The sequence below is a fragment of the Rhinopithecus bieti genome, unplaced genomic scaffold (genome assembly GCF_001698545.2).
Source record: "Rhinopithecus bieti isolate Rb0 unplaced genomic scaffold, ASM169854v2 scaffold_20310, whole genome shotgun sequence".
In the NCBI taxonomy this organism is placed as follows: Eukaryota; Metazoa; Chordata; class Mammalia; order Primates; family Cercopithecidae; genus Rhinopithecus; species Rhinopithecus bieti.
In genome coordinates, this window is record NW_016810331.1 from 1,264,964 (window position 1) to 1,285,815 (window position 20,852).

Consider the following 20,852-nt stretch of genomic DNA (forward strand, 5'->3'; position numbering starts at 1 on the left):
CTCCATTCAGATGCGGCCAAGCTGGGGGAGGGTGAATGGTGGTGGGCGGCAATGCTGGGGGCACACACGTCACCTGTGCAGGGGTGGCTGGCCTGAGTCATGGCTAGCCAGCTTGTCCCCAGTACAACCAAGCCCCCGACCTTGTCCAGGCAGGTCCTGCTCAGCTTTCCTCCCTGTCCTCCCTCACTGATCTTCCAGAGTGCAGTGCACAAGCACCCTCTCCAGGAAGCTCCATTGCATCTCCTTCTGCGTCCTGAGCCCCTCATGGCCGGGGCTGTGTCTCCTCCATTTCCCTCTGCCTGGGGTCCAGGGTGGGGCTGGAGGGCAGTGGGTCTCCATGAGTGAGCCATCCCCACAAGCTGTCTCCACTGAGAGGCACCCGAGACCAAGAGGCAAGAACAGAACCTGCCATAGACCTTTGAACTCCATAGATCCATGCTGGCCTCTCCTTCATAGGGAGCTCACTGACACATCTGTGCTTGTAGAGCACCAGCGAGTATCAAAAACAGCTCTGGTTTCTGCTTGTTTTCCTTGTTAGCGGATAATGCAAGGTCATATCTGGAAGCCGTGTGTATTTTTGATAACCTTTGGATACACTGTTTTCTCTGTGGATGGCAGGATGTTTGAACCCAGAAACCCCATTGCTAACTTACCATGAAATCCACATTGTGCAGGGTCTTCCTGAGTACCGCCAGGGATACGAAGAAGTTTCCATGGCATCCCTTTTCTCACGGGGCTTTTAGTGCCAACGAGGAGAGAGAAATGGGATTTGTGAATCTAAAATATGGGTCAGAAATACTGCATGATTCCTTTATATAAGGAATCTAAAATAGGCTCATAGAGGCAGAGAGTAAAAATGGTGGTTGCAGGGACTGGGGCAGGGGAGGAGGAAGTGGGGAGTTGCTGTGCAGCTGATATAACGTTTCAGCTATGCAAGATGAGTAAGTCCTGGACATGGGCTGGGCAACATTGTGCCTACAGTGAACAATACAGTGTTGCGCACTTAACAGTTTGTTTAGAGGGTAGTTCTTATGTTATATGTCCTTACCACAATAAAACATAAATAAATAAGAAAATGAAATGTTAATTGAGATGGCAATGGGAGAACGATATTCCACGTTAATTGTGAAAAGACTAGTGTCAGAGCACATTAGGAGTATGTAGCTTCAAGACCGCGGCTCTGGGTAGCGGGCAGCTGAGGTTGCTGGCAAGTATTCTGGCAAATGACTCAGCTTGGCCAGGCTTACGCACAGAGTGATTGGGATTGGCACAGAGGCCTGGCGTGGTCTCGCAGAGACAGAGGCCTGGAATAGGTCAGAGGCACTGAATCAAGGGCCCAAGGGGTGCCAACCAGCACCAACAAGGTGCCTGCAGAGGACTCTGTTGATTAGGGCCCCAGATTGGCAGCAGGAGAGGAGCCAGGTCACCTGGCAGACCTAGGGAATGAGGCAGGGCTTGCGGACATGATGAAGGCTGTGTAGAAATCTGGCATGGATATAAGCTTCAGTGATGTCTAAGCCAGGTGAGAAAGCAAGACCCTGCAGCCTGGCAAGTCGAGCTGTGCTGTCGGGAGGCACCAGGGAAGGAGTGAGGCTGAGCACAGCTAGGACAGAGAGCCCACTTCTGCTTTGGTGGGCGTGGGACCCTGCAGGGCCTGCTGGCACAGGAACTGGTGGCACAGGACCCCCCTCCCAGGTGCACTGTGGGCAGAGAGGTCCCCTGCTTGGCACGAGCAGACAGGCTGTGCGTTCCTGGAACTAGTTCCTCACTGCAGTGTGGACGTGTCTGCCGGCCAGCAGCTGGGTTCCTGTGGGACACCTGACTCAGCCCACTGTGTTCCGGGCTGTGTCCCTGGCCAGGCATGAGCTGAGCACATCTCAGGCTTCCTCCCACAGGGCCTGGTCACACGCCTCAGGACACGTAGTGGCTGATAGTCTTTCCCGAGGGGATGGGGCCACTCAGGAGGAGGGATGTGCAAGGCCTAACTGTCCAGAGCATCCCATCCCTAGGGGGCACAGGGAAGGTGGGCAGCTACTTTGGGGAAGGGCTGATGTGTGGACCCCCACAGGAAGAAGGGACTCTGATCATCGAGGGGCTCCTCAACATTGCCTGGGGGCTGAGGCGGCCCATCCGGCTGCAGATGCAGGATGACCGGGAGCAGGTGCACCTCCCCTCCACCTCATGGATGCCTGGACGGCCCAACTGCCCTCCGTGAGTACCCGGTGGCTTCTGTGACAGCTGCTCAGCTCGAGCTCCCTGTATGGGGTGTGGGTTGGGGATATCCTGAGCCTCAGGGTGGGAGCCCTGTTCCCTTATGGGACACTGGCACGGGAGGATGACCCAGCCTCATCCCCATGCCCCGTGACTGCCTCAGTCCACAGCCTCACCTAGAGTGGCTCTCCCTCCCTCCTGGAGAATGTTCCAGGCCCTCATGACCTCCATTTCTATTTCTCAAACTTCCTCCAAGCCACCTTGCTGGCAAGAAGGGACGACTACAGCCAGCAGGGCTCCCAGCACCTGTGTAAGCTGAACATGTCTTGCCATCTCTTGTTCTATCTTAAAAATGCACACAAATTTAGCCTCTTACTACTCTGTTTTCATTTTAATGTCAAAATTTTAAAATAAATTTATCAGAATTTCACATTAGATTTGTTTAATATCAGAAAAATGTTTCCGTCAGGAGGAAATGGTCTCCTGCCTGTCTTACTGTTTAATGCACATTTATGTCCTCCTCAGCCCACTCCCAAAAGACGCAGTTAGTAGCTGGGCCTTGCCTGCTTCTCCAGTAATAACTCCTGTAGAGGGCACACATTCAGAGCTTTGCCCCCTTCAGATTTCACATAAAACCCATGCTGTGACAGCACTCACCACCCTGACAGCCCTGGCACATCCCTAGGTGTCCCGTCACTCAGCGAATTCTGAGCCACACAGAATTAGATCACAAAGTCAGACTCCTTAGGAAGGCTGCAAGTGTGACTCACATGTGCCCCTCCTTGAGGTACAAGAAGTCACAGACAGCAGTCGTGGCTGTGCCCATGTGTTCTCCAGGATCCCGTCTGTCTTCTCCTCCCCGGGCTTCAGGTGCCCTGGGCTGCAGGGCTCTGTCTCATCATACTCACTCCTTCTCCAGCCCAGCACTGGCTGCCCTGGCCTGGGGTTCATCCTGCTAAGAGGCCTGGAGGTTGGGCCCTTCTAGGTGGCCCCTGCCTGACACCCCACCGGGCCGTTGGGAAGCCCAGTGAGCCCGTTTGGCACACAGCTGCCGGCCTGGCTAAGCCTGGTGCCTAGGAATGTGCAGGCCCTGACTGCGTTCATGCATCCATGTGTCTGTGTGATGCAGTCCAGCACAAGCCCTCAGGCCAGGCTCACTTCCATCCAGCAGATGCTGGGGGAGGCCTCTACTTTTCTTTTATTGTTTCAGACTGACTCTCTCGGTTTGAAATCCAGGCCTCACCTCAGCCTGCCTTGCTTCCTGCCTGTGTCCTGCCCCAGGGGCTGCTGGTCTCTTCTCCTTGGCCTGAGCTCCCTTTCTCTGCCAGCAGCCATCTCAGCACCGCAGTTGTCTCTTTTCAGAAAGGAGCCATCACCCCAGGATGGGAACATCACAGCCCAGGGGCCAAGCACTCAGCCAGTGCACAAGGCTGAGAGTTCCACAGACAGCTCGGGTAAGCGGAGCCCGCGAGCTGCCCAGACCCCTGCCTCATCCAGGGTAGGAGCAGAGGGGCTTGGCTCACAACCACAATCTCCGAAGGACAGCTTTGTGCCCCAGCAAAAGAGGGGCTTCACCTGCTGGACCCCTACCCAGGTGCCTGCCTGTGAGGCGCTCTGCCCTCATTCTCGCTCCTCTTTATGGAAAAGTGAGCAGAGGTTTGGGAGGTGGCAATGTAGGGGTGGCCTGAGTCCCCTGCCCTATGTGTGCTATGGGAAAGGAGCATCCACAGAGGGCACTGCGCCCTCCTGGCCCCTCGCCTCCTTCTGGGACCTCATCCTCATCCTCTGTACCTGCTCATGCATCCTCTTTGTGCTCCTTCCCTTAGTACTCAGTGAAGGGCCTGTTTCAGAGCAGGGGCTCAGAAGACAGGGCTGGGGCCACCAGAGACCTCCGTGGGCACCCTAAGATAGAGACCAAGAGGGGTATGGCCATGTGACATTGTGACCCAGGATACCCTGTCTGGGTCTCACCTTCTTATCTGCAAGCTGGAAGTATCCAGCCTCCAGTCCAGGAATGGCCCTTACGTCCCCATCTGCCCCAATGCACATGACCACAGAGCTCTAGGGAGCCAGACCTCCTGACAGCAGGCAGTTGCTCTGTCAGCATCACCCACCCTGCCATTCTCTCATCCATTTCTCATGCAGGGCCCCTGGAGGAGGCAGAGGAGGCCCCCCAGCTGATGCGGACCAAGAGTGATGCCAGCTGTATAAGCCAGAGGAGGCCCAAATGCCGTGCCCCCGGTGAGGCCCAGCGCATCCGGCGACACCGGTTCTCTATCAACGGCCACTTCTACAATCATAAGGTGATGCCCCAGCCTGGCCTGTCCCCTGGGTACATGGGGAGCCAGCCCTGAGCACAGGCACAGCAAGCACCATGACCTGTGTGGGGGCTGCTGGCATTCCTGTGCCCTCAGAAGGAAAAACCTCCTGCCAGGTTGCATCCACATAACAGCCCCGTTTATGACCTATGCATTTTCCAGCACATTCTCACTGTCAGTCCATCCTCACAAGTCACACAGATTTCTGGCAAGTAAGCGAGGATGCCCTGGGCAGACAGTAACGCTGAACGTATCTTCCACAAGGGCGCTTTCTAGGAGGCTTCCCCCCAAACGCGATTGGTTGATCCCTGGGAACACTGTATATCGAGCCATCACTCACACTGAATAATTAAGCAGGGGTGTGCCCAGGGCACGTGTGTCTGTGCCCCAGAGAACCTGGACGACCCCAGATTCCCAGCATGCAGCCTCTTGTCTAAGGATGCATTGTACTGACCTCAGGAAAAGCTTTCCTTCCCCAAATTACATCATTCTATAAACAAACTGAACTGTAACAGGATAAGTTGATTGTTACTATAAATAGAATGGTTGGCTGCCTGCGCAAGGCCCTGGACGGAGCGTCCTGTGACAAGCCACATACTACCCGCATCACTGGGAAATGCAAACTGAGATTTCCAATTGAAGCAGCTGCCCTTCTTGATAGAGGATGACTTATGGCAGGGAGGGGGCCCGGGGGAGGGTCTCAGGGTCCGATCTGAAGGAGCAGGTGTCCCAGGTTAGGCTATCCAGGGGCCATTCAAGCCACACTTGGGGTGCCCTGGACTTTGGAATGAAGCCGAATTCTGCTGGGCAAGCTGAAGGGACCCTGCTTTAATCTCAGGATCTCCCTTCCACCCCCTGCTAGGCTTGTGGTAAGTGAATGAATGACAATAGGGTTGCCTTTGCTAAGTCCAGAAAAATCCAGGACTATTCCAAAGTAGAGTTTCCCAAGAGAGTAAAGGGGACCCAGGGTTGAAGTTAAGCAAAGATTAACATTAACAATGGTGTAGATTAGCCCAAGGACACATAACATGACTTGAGTATTCTTTAAATCTTGTTCCAAAAGGGGTTTAGTGTGTAATGTGTTGAGTACCCATTGTTAGCATTCAAATAAAGATTGATATGCTGGTTTAAGGAATTACTCAAAAATTTTCCAAAATATATACATGAGTTTAGGTATTTTCCAGTTCTATGTTCCTTACCAAACAAAAGCCTGGCAGGGGGGATTCTTTTGCTCCATGATTCAAAGTACTGAATGGTGGGGTTTAGCATTGGTACATTCGCTTCTCCTCGAAGGGTCTCATTCATCACTAAGAAGTGTGTCTGGCACAGTAAACCTTATTGTAGTGATTGCCAGTGTCATAGGAACACCATGTCCCAAGCACTCTGCAGCCTCTGAAATGAACAGTGAGGGTTTTCATCACAGCCTCCCATTTCCGTCTGAACCACAGTATCAGGAAGAGCTACTCAGCCAGACGACACGGGGTCTCAGCCTGTCACCCAGTGAGGGCAGCTTTTCCTCCTGGTGACAGATTTGCTTATGGAATGTGAATCCATTCTTCCAGAAAAAAGTACTGCTTTCAAGGACAGGGAATAATGTCTTAAGCATTTGGAACAGCAGCTCCCCCATCTTCTGGGTGAGTAAGGGGAGTCCCAAAGAAAAGCACTATACAAAAAGCCCTTTGTCACCACGCTCAACATCCATACAGAACTAATGTCCTTAGAAATTAGGACACAGGTTCCTTGAGTCAGAGGCAACAATTGAAAAATAAATAATTCCCAGCATTGAATTTCTGAGATAGTTCCAGGCTTTGTTTCTTAGAACTGTGCACTATTACTTCACTCAGTCATTTTCCAAAACTGTTGCGATTCCCAGAAATGTTGGTTTTATTTCCAGACTGGGTAAAACTTTGTAGCTGTTTCTACTGCCTGACCTGTTGGATTCAAATGCATTCCGTTAGAGAGAAACCATTTGTGGTTAGAGATGAGAAAGTAGCCACGGGGCCTTTTTTCCTGCTTGGAGTTGGTTGGTATCACCTTGAGAAAAGGCTTCATGCAGAAGAAACACAGTGTCTTATTAACAAGAATTTTTGTCTCTTTGAAATAGCCTAACTCCTGTCTTCCATATTTCTTTCTTTTCTTTTTTTTTTTTTTTTTTTTTTTTTGAGATGGAGTGTCACTCTGTAGCCCAGGCTGGTGCAGTGGCATGATCTCAGCTCACTGCAACCTCCACCTCCCGGATTCAAGCGATTCTTCTGCCTCCTGAGTAGCTGGGACTACAGGTGTGCACCACCATGCCTGGCCAATTTTTGTATTTTTTGTAGAGATGGGGTTTCTCCATATTGGCCAGGCTGGTCTCAAACTCCTGACCTCGTGATCCTCCCGCCTTGGCCTCCCAAAGTGCTGGGATTATAGGCATGAACCACTGTAATCTCAGCCCTCTTTTCCATATTTCTTTGGACAAGAAAGCCTAATCCCAGTCCTGGCTTTCTGTGTAACTGAGTCACTCTGCACCTCAACTAGAATCAAGCCGGGGGAAGCAGATCAAGGTTGAGTCTCACTCTGGCACAGCATGCTTCATTTTATTGTGCTTCTTGTTACTGTACCTCGCAGATTGTTACAGATGGAAGGTGTAAACATCTGCAATTTTTTTTTTTTTTACTGCACCCGCGTTTTCTTCAAATTGAAGGTATGCAGCAACCCTGTGTTGAACAAGTCTGTCAGTGCCGTTTTCCAGCAGTGTGTGTTCACTTTGTGTCTCTGTGTCAGATTTTTTAGCAATAAAGTAGTTTTAATTAAGGCATGCATATTTTTGAGATGTAATACTATCTCACCCTTAAGAAACTACAGTATAGTATAAACATATCTTGTATATGCCCTGGGAAACCAAAACATTTGTGTGACTCACTTTATTGAGATGTTCACTTCATTGTGATGGTCTGGACCTGAACTCACAATGGCTCCCAGATGTGCCCGTACTTATCAGAGCAGGGACCAGTGGGGGATACTGAATAGGTCCTTGAGCTCTCTGAGCCTCAGCTACCTCCTTGGGAAAACAGAGCTAGGATCTCAGAGGAGGAATATGTGAATCTAAACTTGAGTTTGAAAAGCAAAGGGAGGTTCACCTGCAGAGAAGTCACATTTGCTGGGAGGCACCAGCACCAAGGGGGTAACATGTAGGGTTTCAGAAATCATGGAATCCTTTGAGTCAGGGCTCTGTCTTTTCTAGATGGGTGACTCTGAACAAGCTGGGTAGCCCCCTAAAGCCTGTGATTCCTTTCTAAGAAAAGGGGACTGGTTATAGGTGCCTCAAAGGGTTATTATGAATATTAAATCAATGATTGTATGTAAAATCTTAGCGGGTTCAGTACACAGCTAGTGTTTATTGAGGACCAACCTATTTCCTTATGTGTCAGGCAGAGTCCTGGTTGATTTCATATATGGTGTCTCTTAGGCAAAGGCAAGATACCTGCAAAAATATAATGTGCCCCCACCACCCCCCAGCTAGATTGTGAAGAAGCTCTATGACTGGAGCACAGGGTGCTTGTTAGGCAACCATAGTGTCATACGTGCATGGCAATGAGTAGGACTACAGATGATATTGCACAGGCCCCAGGAAGCCTTCAGATACTTTTAGATCCATGCTTTCAAACAATGCTTCTCACATTGAACTGCACAGATTGCTTGGCCTTGTGTTCTACAAACGCGGACTCCGATTCAGGTGGTGTGGAGCAGGGTAGGGAAGGGAGCCGAGACTGTATGGATGCAGCTGGGCTAGACCTCACTTGGAGGTGCATGGGTTTTAGAAGTCTGTGCCTGTAGGCAAGTGGTGCAGAGTACAGATTAGAGGGACTGAGACCAGAAGGGAACAAATTGGGAAGCTGATGGGGTGTGACCAGTGCCTCTACTAGGCACTGCTGGGAGAATGAAGAGGAGGGTACAGACTGGGGAACTTTCAACCTTAGAATCAACAGACACCTGGTGACTTGATCAATAGAAAGAGTGAAGGAGAGACTGGTTCTCCCACCCTTGTGAATGACTTCCATGGTCCTGGTTCCTTGGGTCCAGAGAGCTGGCCCTTCTGGATGTGTAGACATTTTCCTTAGGCCTCTGGAAGGTGTGCACTACTACAGCTTCCCGGAGTGTCCCCCAGGTCTGGGAACAGCTTGTGTGTGCATCAGTGTGAATGGACAGGCACAGGTGTTCCCAGCGTCACCTGCTGCCTGGGTCTGTTCACCATCGTGATGTCAGCCCCTTGTCCCCTCGGGGCCTGCCCTGAACTTCTCTCCCTTCCTGGTACAGACCTCCGTGTTTACTCCAGCCTATGGGTCCGTGACCAATGTGAGGGTCAACAGCACCATGACAACCCTGCAGGTGCTCACCCTGCTGCTGAACAAATTTAGGGTAAGCCTGGCCAGGAGCGGCCTTGCCCCAGGATGCCAGTGATTTGCTGTTCTGTTGGGGGTGGGGTTCTGGGGAAAGTTGCCCGTGGCTCCTGGGCAGAAGGTTTAGCAGGGGTCCTTCTGCTGAGCTTTTGTCTCTCGGATTTCAAGCAAGAGGGGGTTGGGAGAGGGCAGGTTCGTTGTGGCTTGTGTGTGTGTTACTGGGGGTGTAGTTACCGTCAGGGGACCCTCTAGGTTCTCTCCCATCTCAAAGCACTGTGATCTGACTTCCTGTGACTGCCTGTGCAGGTGGAAGACGGCCCCAGTGAGTTCGCACTCTACATCGTTCATGAGTCTGGGGGTAAGTACCTGCCCCACTTCTGGATCATAAAAGCAAAAGGTCTTTGCCTGTTCAGCAAGCCCCCTCCCCACCAACCACCGACTGTACTCCTCCCAGACGGGCTCTGGGCTGGCTTGCCTAGTGGGCTGGGGCACACTGTGCCTCCCAGCATGAATATTTCTCCCCCACCCAAAGCCGGGCACACTATGGAAGCCTTGAGAAGAAGAAAACATACTTTTGGCTTCAAATTTAAAGCACATTAAAATGTTCTTGGATTTTCTAGGTCGCTCAGTACATTAAGTTTAATTCTTTCAGGATTCTGAAAGAGAATCCCACCAAACTGTGGGAAGCCTCCCTCTCCGCCTCTTCCAGTAAATGGATGGGTCCCTAGCTTATTGGCGCTGAGTCAGGAAGGGTGGGGTGCGTGTCTGCATCAGGCCCTGGCCCTCCCATCTCAGCTTTTCTTTCTCCCACCCCCTCAGATCTTGTTTCTCTTCAAGCTACACCTTTGTGGAATGACACCATAGGGGAGGAAAAATATCTTTTCCTTCTACCCATTTAGGTTCATTGGCTGAGGCCCTGTATTTAGATTAACAAAAGACAGATTAAGGAGAAGAACAGACAGAAGTTTGTTAACACTTGCATCATGCATGCCCTTTGGAATATTCAGGGATGAGTGGTTAGAATTTGGGCTTAAATAGCATATTCACAAAAGAGCAGTAAGTTTTTAGGGAAGTGGCAGGACAGAGCAGAAGGGCCTGAGTTTCTGGGGAGGCGAAGGGCGGGAAGGCCACTGCATGGGGAGCTGTCGTCCGCATGGAAGGGCTTCACCGGGACATGCTGTGCAGGTTCCTCTGGTGCCCTCTCCAGACTGAGGAGGGGCTCAGGTTGTCTCTGGTGATTAACTCCATCCTTCCCTGGAGAGGAGTAGGACCACACCTTGACAAATTTATGTCCTGCTTTTCGGCAAATGGGGAGGGCAGAGAGCCTCACTTGCATCTTCTTCTTCTCAATTGCCAGCTGCTCCACTTAATCCTTATGCCAAAGTAGCAGATTTGGGGGCCCTGTTCTGCCTTCCTTCAGCATGAGCACGGATCTCTCAGGGCAGCACTATTAGCGAGGTCTGTGTTCTTAGGGTTCCCTTCGCCCCTAGACGCGCATTTTCTATCAGTTCCTAATCTGGAACAGAGAGAGATGATCCTAATCTGCCGTGATTTTTGTAAACCATCTTCTTTTTCAGAGCGGACAAAATTAAAAGACTGCGAGTACCCACTGATTTCCAGAATCCTGCATGGGCCATGTGAGAAGATCGCCAGGATGTTCCTGATGGAAGCTGACTTGGGCGTGGAAGTCCCCCATGACGTGAGTGGGGGCTGAGGTTGGGGAGGCCTGCTCTAGGGTGAGGGGTTCTTGGGTGCCGGGGCCTACTGAGGACTCCTGGCCAGAGCCCTCTCAGGTGATGTCTCCAGGAGCTCCACACCCTCCCGAAGGGCTCCCAGCCCAGCACAGGGAGGCACCAGCCCTCCCTCTCCCATCAGTGACCGCCAGCGCCAGCAGCTTAGGGGAAAGAAGAATTTGGGTCCTATAAAACCATGGCCCTGTCCTTTTCCTTTCAGGGAAGTAAAGTCTTTTCCTTCATTGGAATGTATTTTGTTGTCATTATGTGAGAGACCTATGCAAAGGGTTTTTAACTAGGCCCTACCTCGCACCTGTGGAAGACAGGCAGCTATTTAAGTCTTACCAATAGCCTGAGTTCTGACCAGACAGTGAGTGCATTTCCAAACTCCTCTGCTTAGAAGACGCTTACAGGGTTTGAACCTCAGGTAGGAGGCCTAGTGACCCCATATCCCTCAGGCTGCTGCAGTTGCATTCCATAGTTAGAAACAATGGTGCTCCCACCTCCCTACCCCCCAGCCCAGAGGGCACCCAATGTGACAAGGCTGCTGTACTGAATGCTCTTCCTAATATTCAGTTTAATATTTCCTCCCAGGGATAACAGTTGCCTTTGAGATAATAATAGGCTCCTGTCCTGGCATCTGTACACAACCCAGCAGTGTGGGGGTGGGGTGGGAAAAGCGGCAGCTCCTTCCGTGGATACAAGATGTTGGCTGGCTGGGCCACTGTGGAAGCCTTGAGGAAAAAAAAAAACATACTTTTGGCTTCGAATTTAAAGCACATTAAAATGTTCTTGGATTTTCTAGGTCGCTCAGTACATTAAGTTTGAAATGCCGGTGCTGGACAGTTTTGTTGAAAAATTAAAAGAAGAGGAAGAAAGAGAAATAATCAAACTGACCATGAAGTAAGCAGCACTGAAACAGCCAGTCATGAGTCCTGAACATCAGGGCAGGTCTGCAAGGCACAGCACCAGTGCCAGCTGGGAGGTCTCTCTCCTTCATGGGCACCGGTGCCCTGGCATGGGAAGGCCTGCTAACCCTGGCTCTCTGGCATCACCCTCTGGCCCCCTGCTTGGTATTGCCACCACGCTGGGGTGACAGCTTGCCAAAACGGTGGGACACAGCCCTGATCACCCATCCAGCCTTGGCATCCTCACCAGCATAGGCATGAGCTGCAGAACACCTGGCAGGAGACTCAGGCAGGAACCCAGGTGGGCGCTGGGTCAAGCTTCTGAGGTCTGCTAGTGATGCAGCTCCAAGGAGCAGGCATGCTGAGGCAGACTTGGCTTGGTCGGGGCCTTTCATCCTAGTGGGAATTCTGAGCCTTCTCCAAAGTGGCAGATGTTGGAACTCCCAGCCTCAGCTGATGTTTTCAGGTGCAGAGGGCTAGTTCAATGAAAAGGTGAGCAGGTGTCACCTGCCAACTCCTGGGGACACCACGCCAGGGTCCGGCTGCATGAGGTTAGCCAGGCTGTAGTCCCAATGACGTCTCCCCCTCAGCAAAGTGAACTGTGGTGCAGGACTTGTGGAGGGCACCCCACCCAGGGCTGGCAGGGAGGCAGCTAGGAAGCAAAGGGCAGGAGCTCACTGAGAGGGCCTGGGGTGGGTAGGAAAAGGACGGTTATTAGCTTCTGGTTGAATGGCCCACGGAAAGCCACAACCTCCAAAGGCTCCTGTCTGTGTAGCCAGACCCCACACAGACAGAGGAGACCAAAGTCAGAGGGAATCTTCCACTCTGCAGTCGGTCTTGACCCTGTAGGGTTTGAGAGCTGAAAGGGATCTGGGGTCAACTAGTGGGTCCACTTAACATACAGAGTGGACACTGAGGCCCAGCACAAGGAAGGTTGCCGCACAGCTTATGGCATAATCTGGGCTGAAACATGGGCTTCCTGATTTCTGCCCTACCGCCTTGTCCACTCCACTGTGCTATTGTCTGTATTAGAGTCTTTGCAATAGAAATGGCAACACTCTGCTTTGATGCTCTGTGCAGTCCGCAGCCCGGTTTGACTGCTCCTCATGAGATGCAGGCCACAGCCTTCTCTCTCTTTGGCAGAGGAGAGATGAGGCTGCTGCAGGGATCTCCTGAGCTGGCCATCTGCAGGTCCCTCGCTCTGCTGCCCACCTCCCTGCCCTGTCCAGCCTCAGTGAGTCCTCTTGGTGATGTCTCCCTCCAGGTTCCAAGCCCTACGTCTGACGATGCTGCAGCGCCTGGAGCAGCTGGTGGAGGCCAAGTAACTGACCAACACCTGCCTCTTCCAAAGTCCCCAGCAGTGGCAGGTGCACACTGAGCCCTGGTCGCTGGTCCCGGCCGGTCACATTGACTGATGGCCACCGCCTGAGGAATCTAGTGCCTGTGCGTCTACCTGTCTGAAGCCTGAGCCCCATGATTCCCACAGCCAGCTCTTGGTTCCGACATGAGCACCCACAGGAAGCCGACTGAGGCCTGAGGGGCTAGGAACTTGCTGGGTCAGATCTGTGTGGCCAGCCCTGTCCACACCATGCCTCTCCTGCACCGGAGAGCAGTGCTGGCCCAACACCTGCAGCTTTAGCTTCATCCGCTTGCTCAGTGCCTGTCCCGGAGACCCTGTGGATCCACAAGCCCCTATCCTCTTCCTTCATATGAGATTCTTGCCTGCCCTCATATCATGCTGCCCCACAGGAACACTGCTGGGAAAAGCAGGGCCTGCCAGCAGGTATGAGATCTAGCCTGCTTTCAGCTGTCACCTCACCACAGTGTCCCCGGCTTCTAAGCCTCCAATGTCACCCTGTGAGTCTGGCGCAGCTCAGCCCCAGCACAGAGGTGAGATCAGGAATAAGGCCACAAGTATCTCACTTTCTCTGCAGAAATCAGTCTTTACTTCATCAGAGAGACCTAAAGGGATTCTTACAAGGAGCTTGCTGCAAGAAACACGGCCATTCAGTCACATTGATGAGGGTCCACATGGCATTGAGAGGGTGCTGCCCTGTGTGGATGAGAGTCCACGGCTGCCCAGCAGCAGCTCCGGAAGTCTGTGCTCAGCCCCATCACCACTGTCCAGTGGATGCCTGTGTACCTCTTGCCTTTTCTGGGCTTGTGTTTCTCTCTTCTAGTGGGTGGGGATGACTTTCAACACTTCCCTGGAAGGAAGAATGATAAGGAGAAATGTCTGTTTTGAGGAAAGGGCTTTGAATTCCCTAGGGCCGGATACTGAACAATTTGTGTTTGTGACTGATGGAGAATTTCAGGAATGAATGAGACAGCCTTTGCGAAACTATGCAACAGTTTACATCAGTCATGTGAAGTATTTGTCTAAAACAGAGCAAACTGAAGACCAAATTATTCTCCTGTTGAGGTCCATGGATGGCAGATTTAAAGGGAAGAACCATAAAGGCTTGCAAAGATAGGAGAAGCTCCATCTCTAAAGCATGCAGAAGCTCCTCACGGGTGCCCATCAAGAGCAGAGCTTGGAAGCCGCCATGCTGTGCGGAACTGCTCGTCAGGGCAAATGTCACAGCAGGATTTCCCCAACCCAGCTCCATCATCACAGACACAGCTGCAAGGGAGGCCTGTTCACTGTTTTGGCGACTCTGCCCTCCTTTGGCAGCATAGATCCTTAGGTGCTCAATAAAGGCGTGCTGTATTGAACTGAAGAAGTGAGAACCAAGCTTTCTTTTTTTTTTTTCTTTCTCTGCGTCCACCCTGACTCCCTGCTCTAACTTCTGAAACTCTTATCCTAAAGGATGTGTGGCAGAAGAGCCACAACTCGCTGCTCTAGGAGCCGACATGACTCCTTCATTTCTGTGCATGCCCTGAGGACTAGGGTGGTGCCTGTGGAGAAGCTGCCATGGAACATGCAGGCGTCACTGGTGGGAGCCTAGAGGTGACCTGGATGATGAGCAATAGAGTCACCCTGAGCCACAGAATCTTAGCATCAGGAGGGCCCCAAGAATCTTCCAGGCCAGGGGCTCAGGTGGGATGGAAGCAGGGCCTAGGAGAGGATACAAAACAAATCAAACAGGAGCTCCCAGGTAACTGCACTCCCAAGCTATTATTTACAACCTCAGGTGTAGGACAGCTCCTGTCCCATTGTTCAGCTGTAACTGAGTGACGGCCTTGTGCCAGGCCTGTGCTCAGCCCTGGAGGCACAAAGATGGAGCCAGTCTGTCCTGTGTCTAGGGGTCTCCTCATCAGGAGAAGAAGGCCAGACACTGGGAGGGTCAGGAGATAGCTGAGCAGTGAGCCGGCAAAGCTTCTGGGAGTGAGGTGAGGCCGAGGCAGAGTTGGCTAAGGAGTGCATGTGGTGTCACAGGTCAAGATGCACCTGCCAGCCAGGAGCAGGCCAGGTCCTGGCACACAGGAAACCAGTGGAGCAGGAGACCCTCTCTAAGCACCAGCCTGTTTGGTTGGTTGGTTTGGTTTTGCAAGTTATTACAATATTACTTAAGACCTTTTTGGATAAGTGTCACTTTTAAGGTAGGTGTTATCAATCTAATTTCTGAACATTATGGGTCAGAAAAATCACTAGCAAGTGGCTCAGAAAAAGGGAAAAGGTACACTTCTGCAATCAGCTGAGGAGTTCACACCTTTTTTTTTTTTTAATCAACATGATATTTGGCAATCTGAAAAGCTGCAAATTCAGCTCACCTCAACCCCATAATTTCAAAGGTTAGAGGCTGGTCTCTGTGGTTTCATACTGGTTCCTGTGGGGAGCTCCCGCTTTCTTTCTCCATAGAGCTTAGGGTATTTCTCATATGCCCCGTTGGCTACCTAGTGTCTCAGGTTATAAACATATTCGAAGGTAAAGCAAAGATCCCTAAGGGAGAGTGTTGTCTCCTAAAATAGGACTGTCTTGCCAGCACAGGCCTCAAGAACCAGAGAGAATAATAAACAGCACAGGATGAAATCAGCATGATTGCAAAAGGACTGGACTCAGGAAAAACAAGTTTGTTTGCCCAGAACAAATTACCAGAAGGGATCAAAAACATCTTGTTTTTCCTCAGTGATAACCATATGCTACCTGCTTGGAATGTTTACCAGAAAATGGAATAAGGGCTTCCCACTGGCAAAATAGAGCCAGGGTTCACCCAGGATACATCTGGCCCCTTAGTCCCATGGAAACAAGGCCCAAAGCATATCCAGTCTGACCAGACGATTTGTGGAGGAACCAGCAGTGCAAAATGTGTCCCTGGTGTGTAGGACGCAGGTGCCTTGCAGCTGCAGAGGGGCAGCGGGATATCCTTGCCAGGTGCAGTGGTGGGCAGCAGCCCCCTGCCCTCAGTTCCTCAGTGGAGATCAGACAGGAAGCTTGGTCGATCAGAGCCAAGCAACTGAGTATAAAAACAACCAGATGCATGGGCTATATTTAGGCCCTGAGAGCTGCGATTGTTTGGGGTCAGGCTAGCTGCTCACATGCCCTGCCCGAGACTCATGTTGTGCAGGGTGGGGCCCTGTGCCCTCCTGGTCAACTTTTAACAGATATGTTTTCTCAGACCTAGAAATGGGAATTCCCAGGATTTTCTTTCCCAGAGAGTCCAAAGGAAACAGAAAGCCAAGTCTCCAGCTTGGTGGAAAGAACCATTGTTCAGGATCCCTGGGCTGAGAGTTCTTGGTGGGAGACGGACCACTCTAATTACTGCACATGAGCCACACCTATAACTGCCTTTCTGGCACTTGGGCTGGGGATCCATGTTGCCAAACACAGACCCAAGGCAGCGCGTGTGTGTGTGTGTGTGTGTGTGTGTGTGTGTGTAAGCCAGTGGGGTGCAGGGGACAAAGACATAGGAAAATGAAACTGTCTTGCCAGGACTTTGCTCACCCCAGAAGACTCTTCTTCCTAGAATGAACCCTTCAAATACCACTGGGCTCAGGGGCACACTGGCCCCTGCTGGGTAGTTTCCCAGAGACGCCCCAGCCACTAAGGGATCTAGCCTCTCTTGGGCCAGAATCCCCAGAAATATGTGCAGAACAATTCCCAGACTGTGTCCACCCCGTGGCTCCCACACCCTTGTTTCCCTTTCTCCCTTGTGTTTTGTAAATATCATGTGTGACCATTTTCAATAATTTGCATAAAAATTGCCTAGAATTCCATTTGGAAGATACACTGTTATAGAAAGGTTAATAGGCTCTGGAGCCAGACTTTCTGATTTCAAAGTCTGTCTTTGCCACTTATAAATGTGCATGACCTTGGGCGAGTTTCTTGCCTCAGTTTTCTCATCTGTGAAATGGGGATTCTGTGTGGAAGAAAACAAACTCAAAGTGCTTTCTACTATTCTTTCACTCAGCAGCAATAATCACAAAAGACTTCTGTGATCAAATGGGGTGGGAGGTTCTCCCCACACACCAACCAAGCAATCATTCTGCAGGGACACCAGCTGGGTGTCCTCTAATTCAATTTTGACACCATCTACTTGGAGATAGCATCACTTCTCATAGGTTGAGGGCTCAGTCCCATAAGGTGGTCTCCACCCTTCCCATTAGTTACAAGCCCTGGCCTCTGGAACTTGTGAACTACCCACTTTAAGTTGGGATTCCCATGACCCCCTCCTTGGGTTAATTTGCAAGAGTGTTCACAGAACTCAGTGAAACACATTTTCTGGTTTATTACAAATGATATTCCAAAGGATACAGAAAAAGAAATGCGTAGAGTAAGGTATGAAGAAAAGGGTGCAAAGGGTGCAGAGCTTCCATCCCCTTCCCCTTTGCATCCCCCAACCCCAGGTGCCACCCTCCAGTAACATCCATGTGTTCAAGTATCCAGAAGCTCTCTGAACCCAATCCTTTTGGGGCTTTTATGGAGACTTTGTAACATACGCATGAATGATTAATTCATCAGCCATTGGCGATCCACTTCACCTTCAGTTGCCCTCCTCCCCAGATGTTGATAGGGTGGAGCTGAAATTGCCATCCTTTTATTCCTGCCATGGTCTTTATAGTGACCAGCCCCATCCTGAAGCTACCCAGGGGCTGCCAGGCATCAGTCAACTCATTAGCATATAAAACGACATCACTTTGGAGATTCTAAGGATTTTAGAAGTTGTATGTCAGGAAACGGGTAGAAGACCAAGTATGTATTTCACAATATCACAGGATAATAATAATTCCTATCTCTTAAGGTTGGTGGAGGTACATTAGTCAACTTTAATGCAATAACAACACCAAGAATCTCAGTGTTACAAGAGCATTTGTTTCTCTAACGTTACGTGGGACTGTTGTAGCTACATGTGAGCTTCTGTGGCTCTGCTCCATGTGTCTTATCATCCTGGGTCCTAGACTAAAGGAACAGCCCCGACTTGGGACATACTATTCTCAAGGCAGAGGGAAAGAGCAGAGTCCTGGCAGAAACACAATGACTCGAAGCTTCTTCTGGGATGTGGTGTACCCCTTGCATCCAGTCACATGCAGTTGGCCAGTTGAAATCAGTGGTCAAGTCAACATCAGCAGGACGGGCATGTGGTTCACAAGGAGGCACCAGAGTCACACCACAAAGTGCAGGGACCAAAACCAGAGAAGGTGGAGCAAACTCTCAGGAACAATCATGCCTCAGGAATCTCACGTGAGATCCTCAAATGCTGCAAACAGTGTGCGGCACACAATAAGCACTCAGTAAGTGTTAACTATTATTATATTAATAGCTAAGCTGAAGGCATAAAACCCTACCTGCTTTCTCTCCTTGTCTTTTTCCCATTCTCCTTTACCCTCCTCTCTCTCTCGTATCTTTCTCCGGCTCTCCCTCCTCTCCATCCTTACTGCCTAGGACTCTGTTTACACTTAGAGACACACACCCCTTTATTTCCTGACCTTCATCTCTCTCTTTTTAAAAAATCCATCCTTGTTTACCCGATGCTTTAGTCGACATACCTCTGGGCCTTCTATGGCTGGCCCAGTTGTTTTCAGGTATAGGAAAAAGGGATAATCCACCTTTATGTAGACATGAAAAGAGTTAGTTTTAATTAGTAACTACCTTACTAACAAAAGGTTTTTTAAAATTATCTTTTATTTTAGTGTACATAGGTCACGTTTCTAGGCAATTTTTATGCAAATTGTTGAAAATGGTCACATATGATATTTACAAAACACAAGGGAGAAAGGGAACAAGGGTGTGGGAGCCAGGGGGTGGACACAGTCTGGGAATCGTTCTGCACATCTCCCAACAGGTCACGTTTGCTCCTGACACTTTTCTTAAACCATTTCTACATATCTGGCCATTGCTCTTTACCCCCAAACCCTCCAACCACCAGCATCAACCAACTTATAATAATTTAATAATAAAAGTAACAGCAATGACTGTCATTTCTTCTGTGTTATACATTGTGCTAAGTGCCTTACATTATCTCATTTAATCACTGCAATAGTCCAGATACTCTCTAGATTGTGAGTGGAGCTTCTTTGTCCAGACCTCATTCAGCTTTGTGCTTTGCCATATGCAGAGACAGCTCCCTACAGAGCAGAAAGCCTCAGCTTAACAGAATGAACCTGTGACTTAGTTTAGCCTCCACCAACAACCCACTGTATTACTTCAGGCAGGTCAGCCTCTCTTGCCTCAGTTTACGGATTTGCAAGACAGATATGATAATCTGTGCTTCATGACACTGTGGTGAAGATGAATAACCAGAAGACAAGATGTAAAAGCACTTTGTAAACAAAAAGGCATCTTATAAATTCATTCATTCAGCAAATATTTACTGAGTGCCTGTTCCCTGCTGAGCACTTATTACCACTGCAGACACAATAAAGAACTAAAGAGACAGATCATGACAGGCATCGTGTGCCACTGCAAGGCCCTTGAGTTTGCCATAATAAGTTGGGAAGTCTTTGAAGGTTTTGAACAAATGAATGACATGATCTGACTTAGGTTTAAGAGGATTACTCTGGGGTTGTGAAGAGACTGTACGGCAACCAGTCAGGAAGCCAGTATAATAATCCAGAAGGTGGATGAAGGTGGCTTGATGGTTATAGCAGTGGAAGTGTTGAAAGTGGCTCGATAATGAATATATTTTAAAGATGAAGCCAACAGAATTTGCGGATAAATCACAGGTGAGTTTTGGATGAAAAAAAGAGGCGACAACAATGACATCAAGGTTTTTGGCCTGAGCAACTGGAAAGATGATGGGATCTTCATCCATCCCTGGGAAGAAGACTGTTGCAAGAACAGGTTAGGTAGATATCAGGAATTCATTTTGGGGTATGTTAAGTTTGGGATGTCCATTACACATGCAAATGCAGCTTTTGAGTAATCAGTTCGATATACAAGTCTAAAGTTCAATAACATTCACGTCCCACGGTCAGACTGGAGTTACCAATGCGGGAGTCTTCAGCATGCAGCATTAGAAGCCAAGAGGTGGAGGAGTTCCCCACGGAGTGGGGGAACTCGGAGGTCAGCTGGTCAGATGATTGAGCACGGCCGGGATGGCTGAGGAGGAGCCTGGAAGGAAGAAGAACCAAGAGAGATCATTACTAATGAGCAACAAAAGGGGTGTGTTGAAATCAGACTTTGGAACCAAAAAGAACCTCTCCAATTCTGGGTCGTCCGCTTACACACGGTGAACGGAGCAAATTTCTTCTCTGAGCCTTGGTTCCTTTCCTGTAAATGGAATATAACCGCTCCCATCTTACAGGTGCTTTTCGGTGATAATTAAATAAGGTGACTTCGTGAAAAGTACCAGGCTCTCAAAAAGCTCAGTATTTGTAGAAAGTATGCAGTTTCTAGGTTGGAGAAGCCAGAGTTTGTTTTCAAAAGCCTCGACTACACACAAGGGCGGTTACAGCTCTTGAGGTCCTAGGGGGGTCACAGGACGCCTTCCGTGTGGGGGCGGGGGGAGGAGAAAACAAACCCACAAGAAAAAAGGAACAACGCTTTCGGGTGGGCCCGGGACCATAGAGGGTCGCTCCGCCTCATTCCTAGAGCGACCGCGGCGGCGCCAGAGCGCGGCGAGGCCCTCACTTCCGGCGGCGCGGGAGGCGCCCAGCGAGCCAGGATGGTGGCTGGTCCCGCGCGGTGAGTGGGCCTGTGGCAAGTGCGGCGCTTGGGGCCCGCGTCGGATACTCGGGTCCGCTTGGGAGCGCGCTGGCCGTAACGAGGGCGGCGCGGGCCGGGGCGATGGCGTGGCTGGCGTCTCCGGCCTCCGGGCTGTGCCTGGCCGCCGGGCGGGGGCGGGAGGGCCACGCGGGCTCAGGGTGGGGCCGCGGCCTGCGCGGCGGGCGGGCCGGGTCAATGAGGAGCGGCCGGCGGAG

At 50.6% G+C, this 20,852-nt stretch overlaps 3 protein-coding genes across 6 annotated transcripts in view; 2 read left to right on the top strand and 1 right to left on the bottom strand.

Moving 5' to 3' along the window:
* The window catches only part of RASSF4 (Ras association domain family member 4), a 35,375-nt gene extending 21,100 nt beyond the window's left edge, over positions 1-14,275 (top strand). For all 4 annotated transcript variants that reach the window (XM_017891720.1, XM_017891722.1, XM_017891721.1 and 1 more), the window contains exons 4-11: positions 2,069-2,211; positions 3,574-3,665; positions 4,357-4,514; positions 8,829-8,930; positions 9,218-9,269; positions 10,489-10,610; positions 11,450-11,547; positions 12,817-14,275. In XM_017891720.1, the coding sequence (XP_017747209.1) occupies positions 2,069-2,211; positions 3,574-3,665; positions 4,357-4,514; positions 8,829-8,930; positions 9,218-9,269; positions 10,489-10,610; positions 11,450-11,547; positions 12,817-12,877 (828 nt within the window). In that variant the 3' untranslated portion in view covers positions 12,878-14,275. The remainder of the gene's footprint in view (positions 1-2,068; positions 2,212-3,573; positions 3,666-4,356; positions 4,515-8,828; positions 8,931-9,217; positions 9,270-10,488; positions 10,611-11,449; positions 11,548-12,816) is intronic.
* Positions 14,276-18,866: 4,591 nt separating this feature from the next.
* The window catches only part of LOC108541943 (uncharacterized), a 71,086-nt gene continuing 69,100 nt past the window's right edge, over positions 18,867-20,852 (bottom strand). Inside the window, exon 6 of the mRNA XM_017891717.1 lies at positions 18,867-20,043. Coding sequence (XP_017747206.1) covers positions 19,997-20,043 — 47 coding nt within the window. The 3' untranslated portion in view covers positions 18,867-19,996. The remainder of the gene's footprint in view (positions 20,044-20,852) is intronic.
* ZNF22 (zinc finger protein 22) overlaps positions 20,134-20,852 on the top strand; it is a 5,152-nt gene continuing 4,433 nt past the window's right edge. Inside the window, exon 1 of the mRNA XM_017891725.1 lies at positions 20,134-20,616. The gene's annotated coding sequence lies outside the window, so the exon portion shown is untranslated. The remainder of the gene's footprint in view (positions 20,617-20,852) is intronic.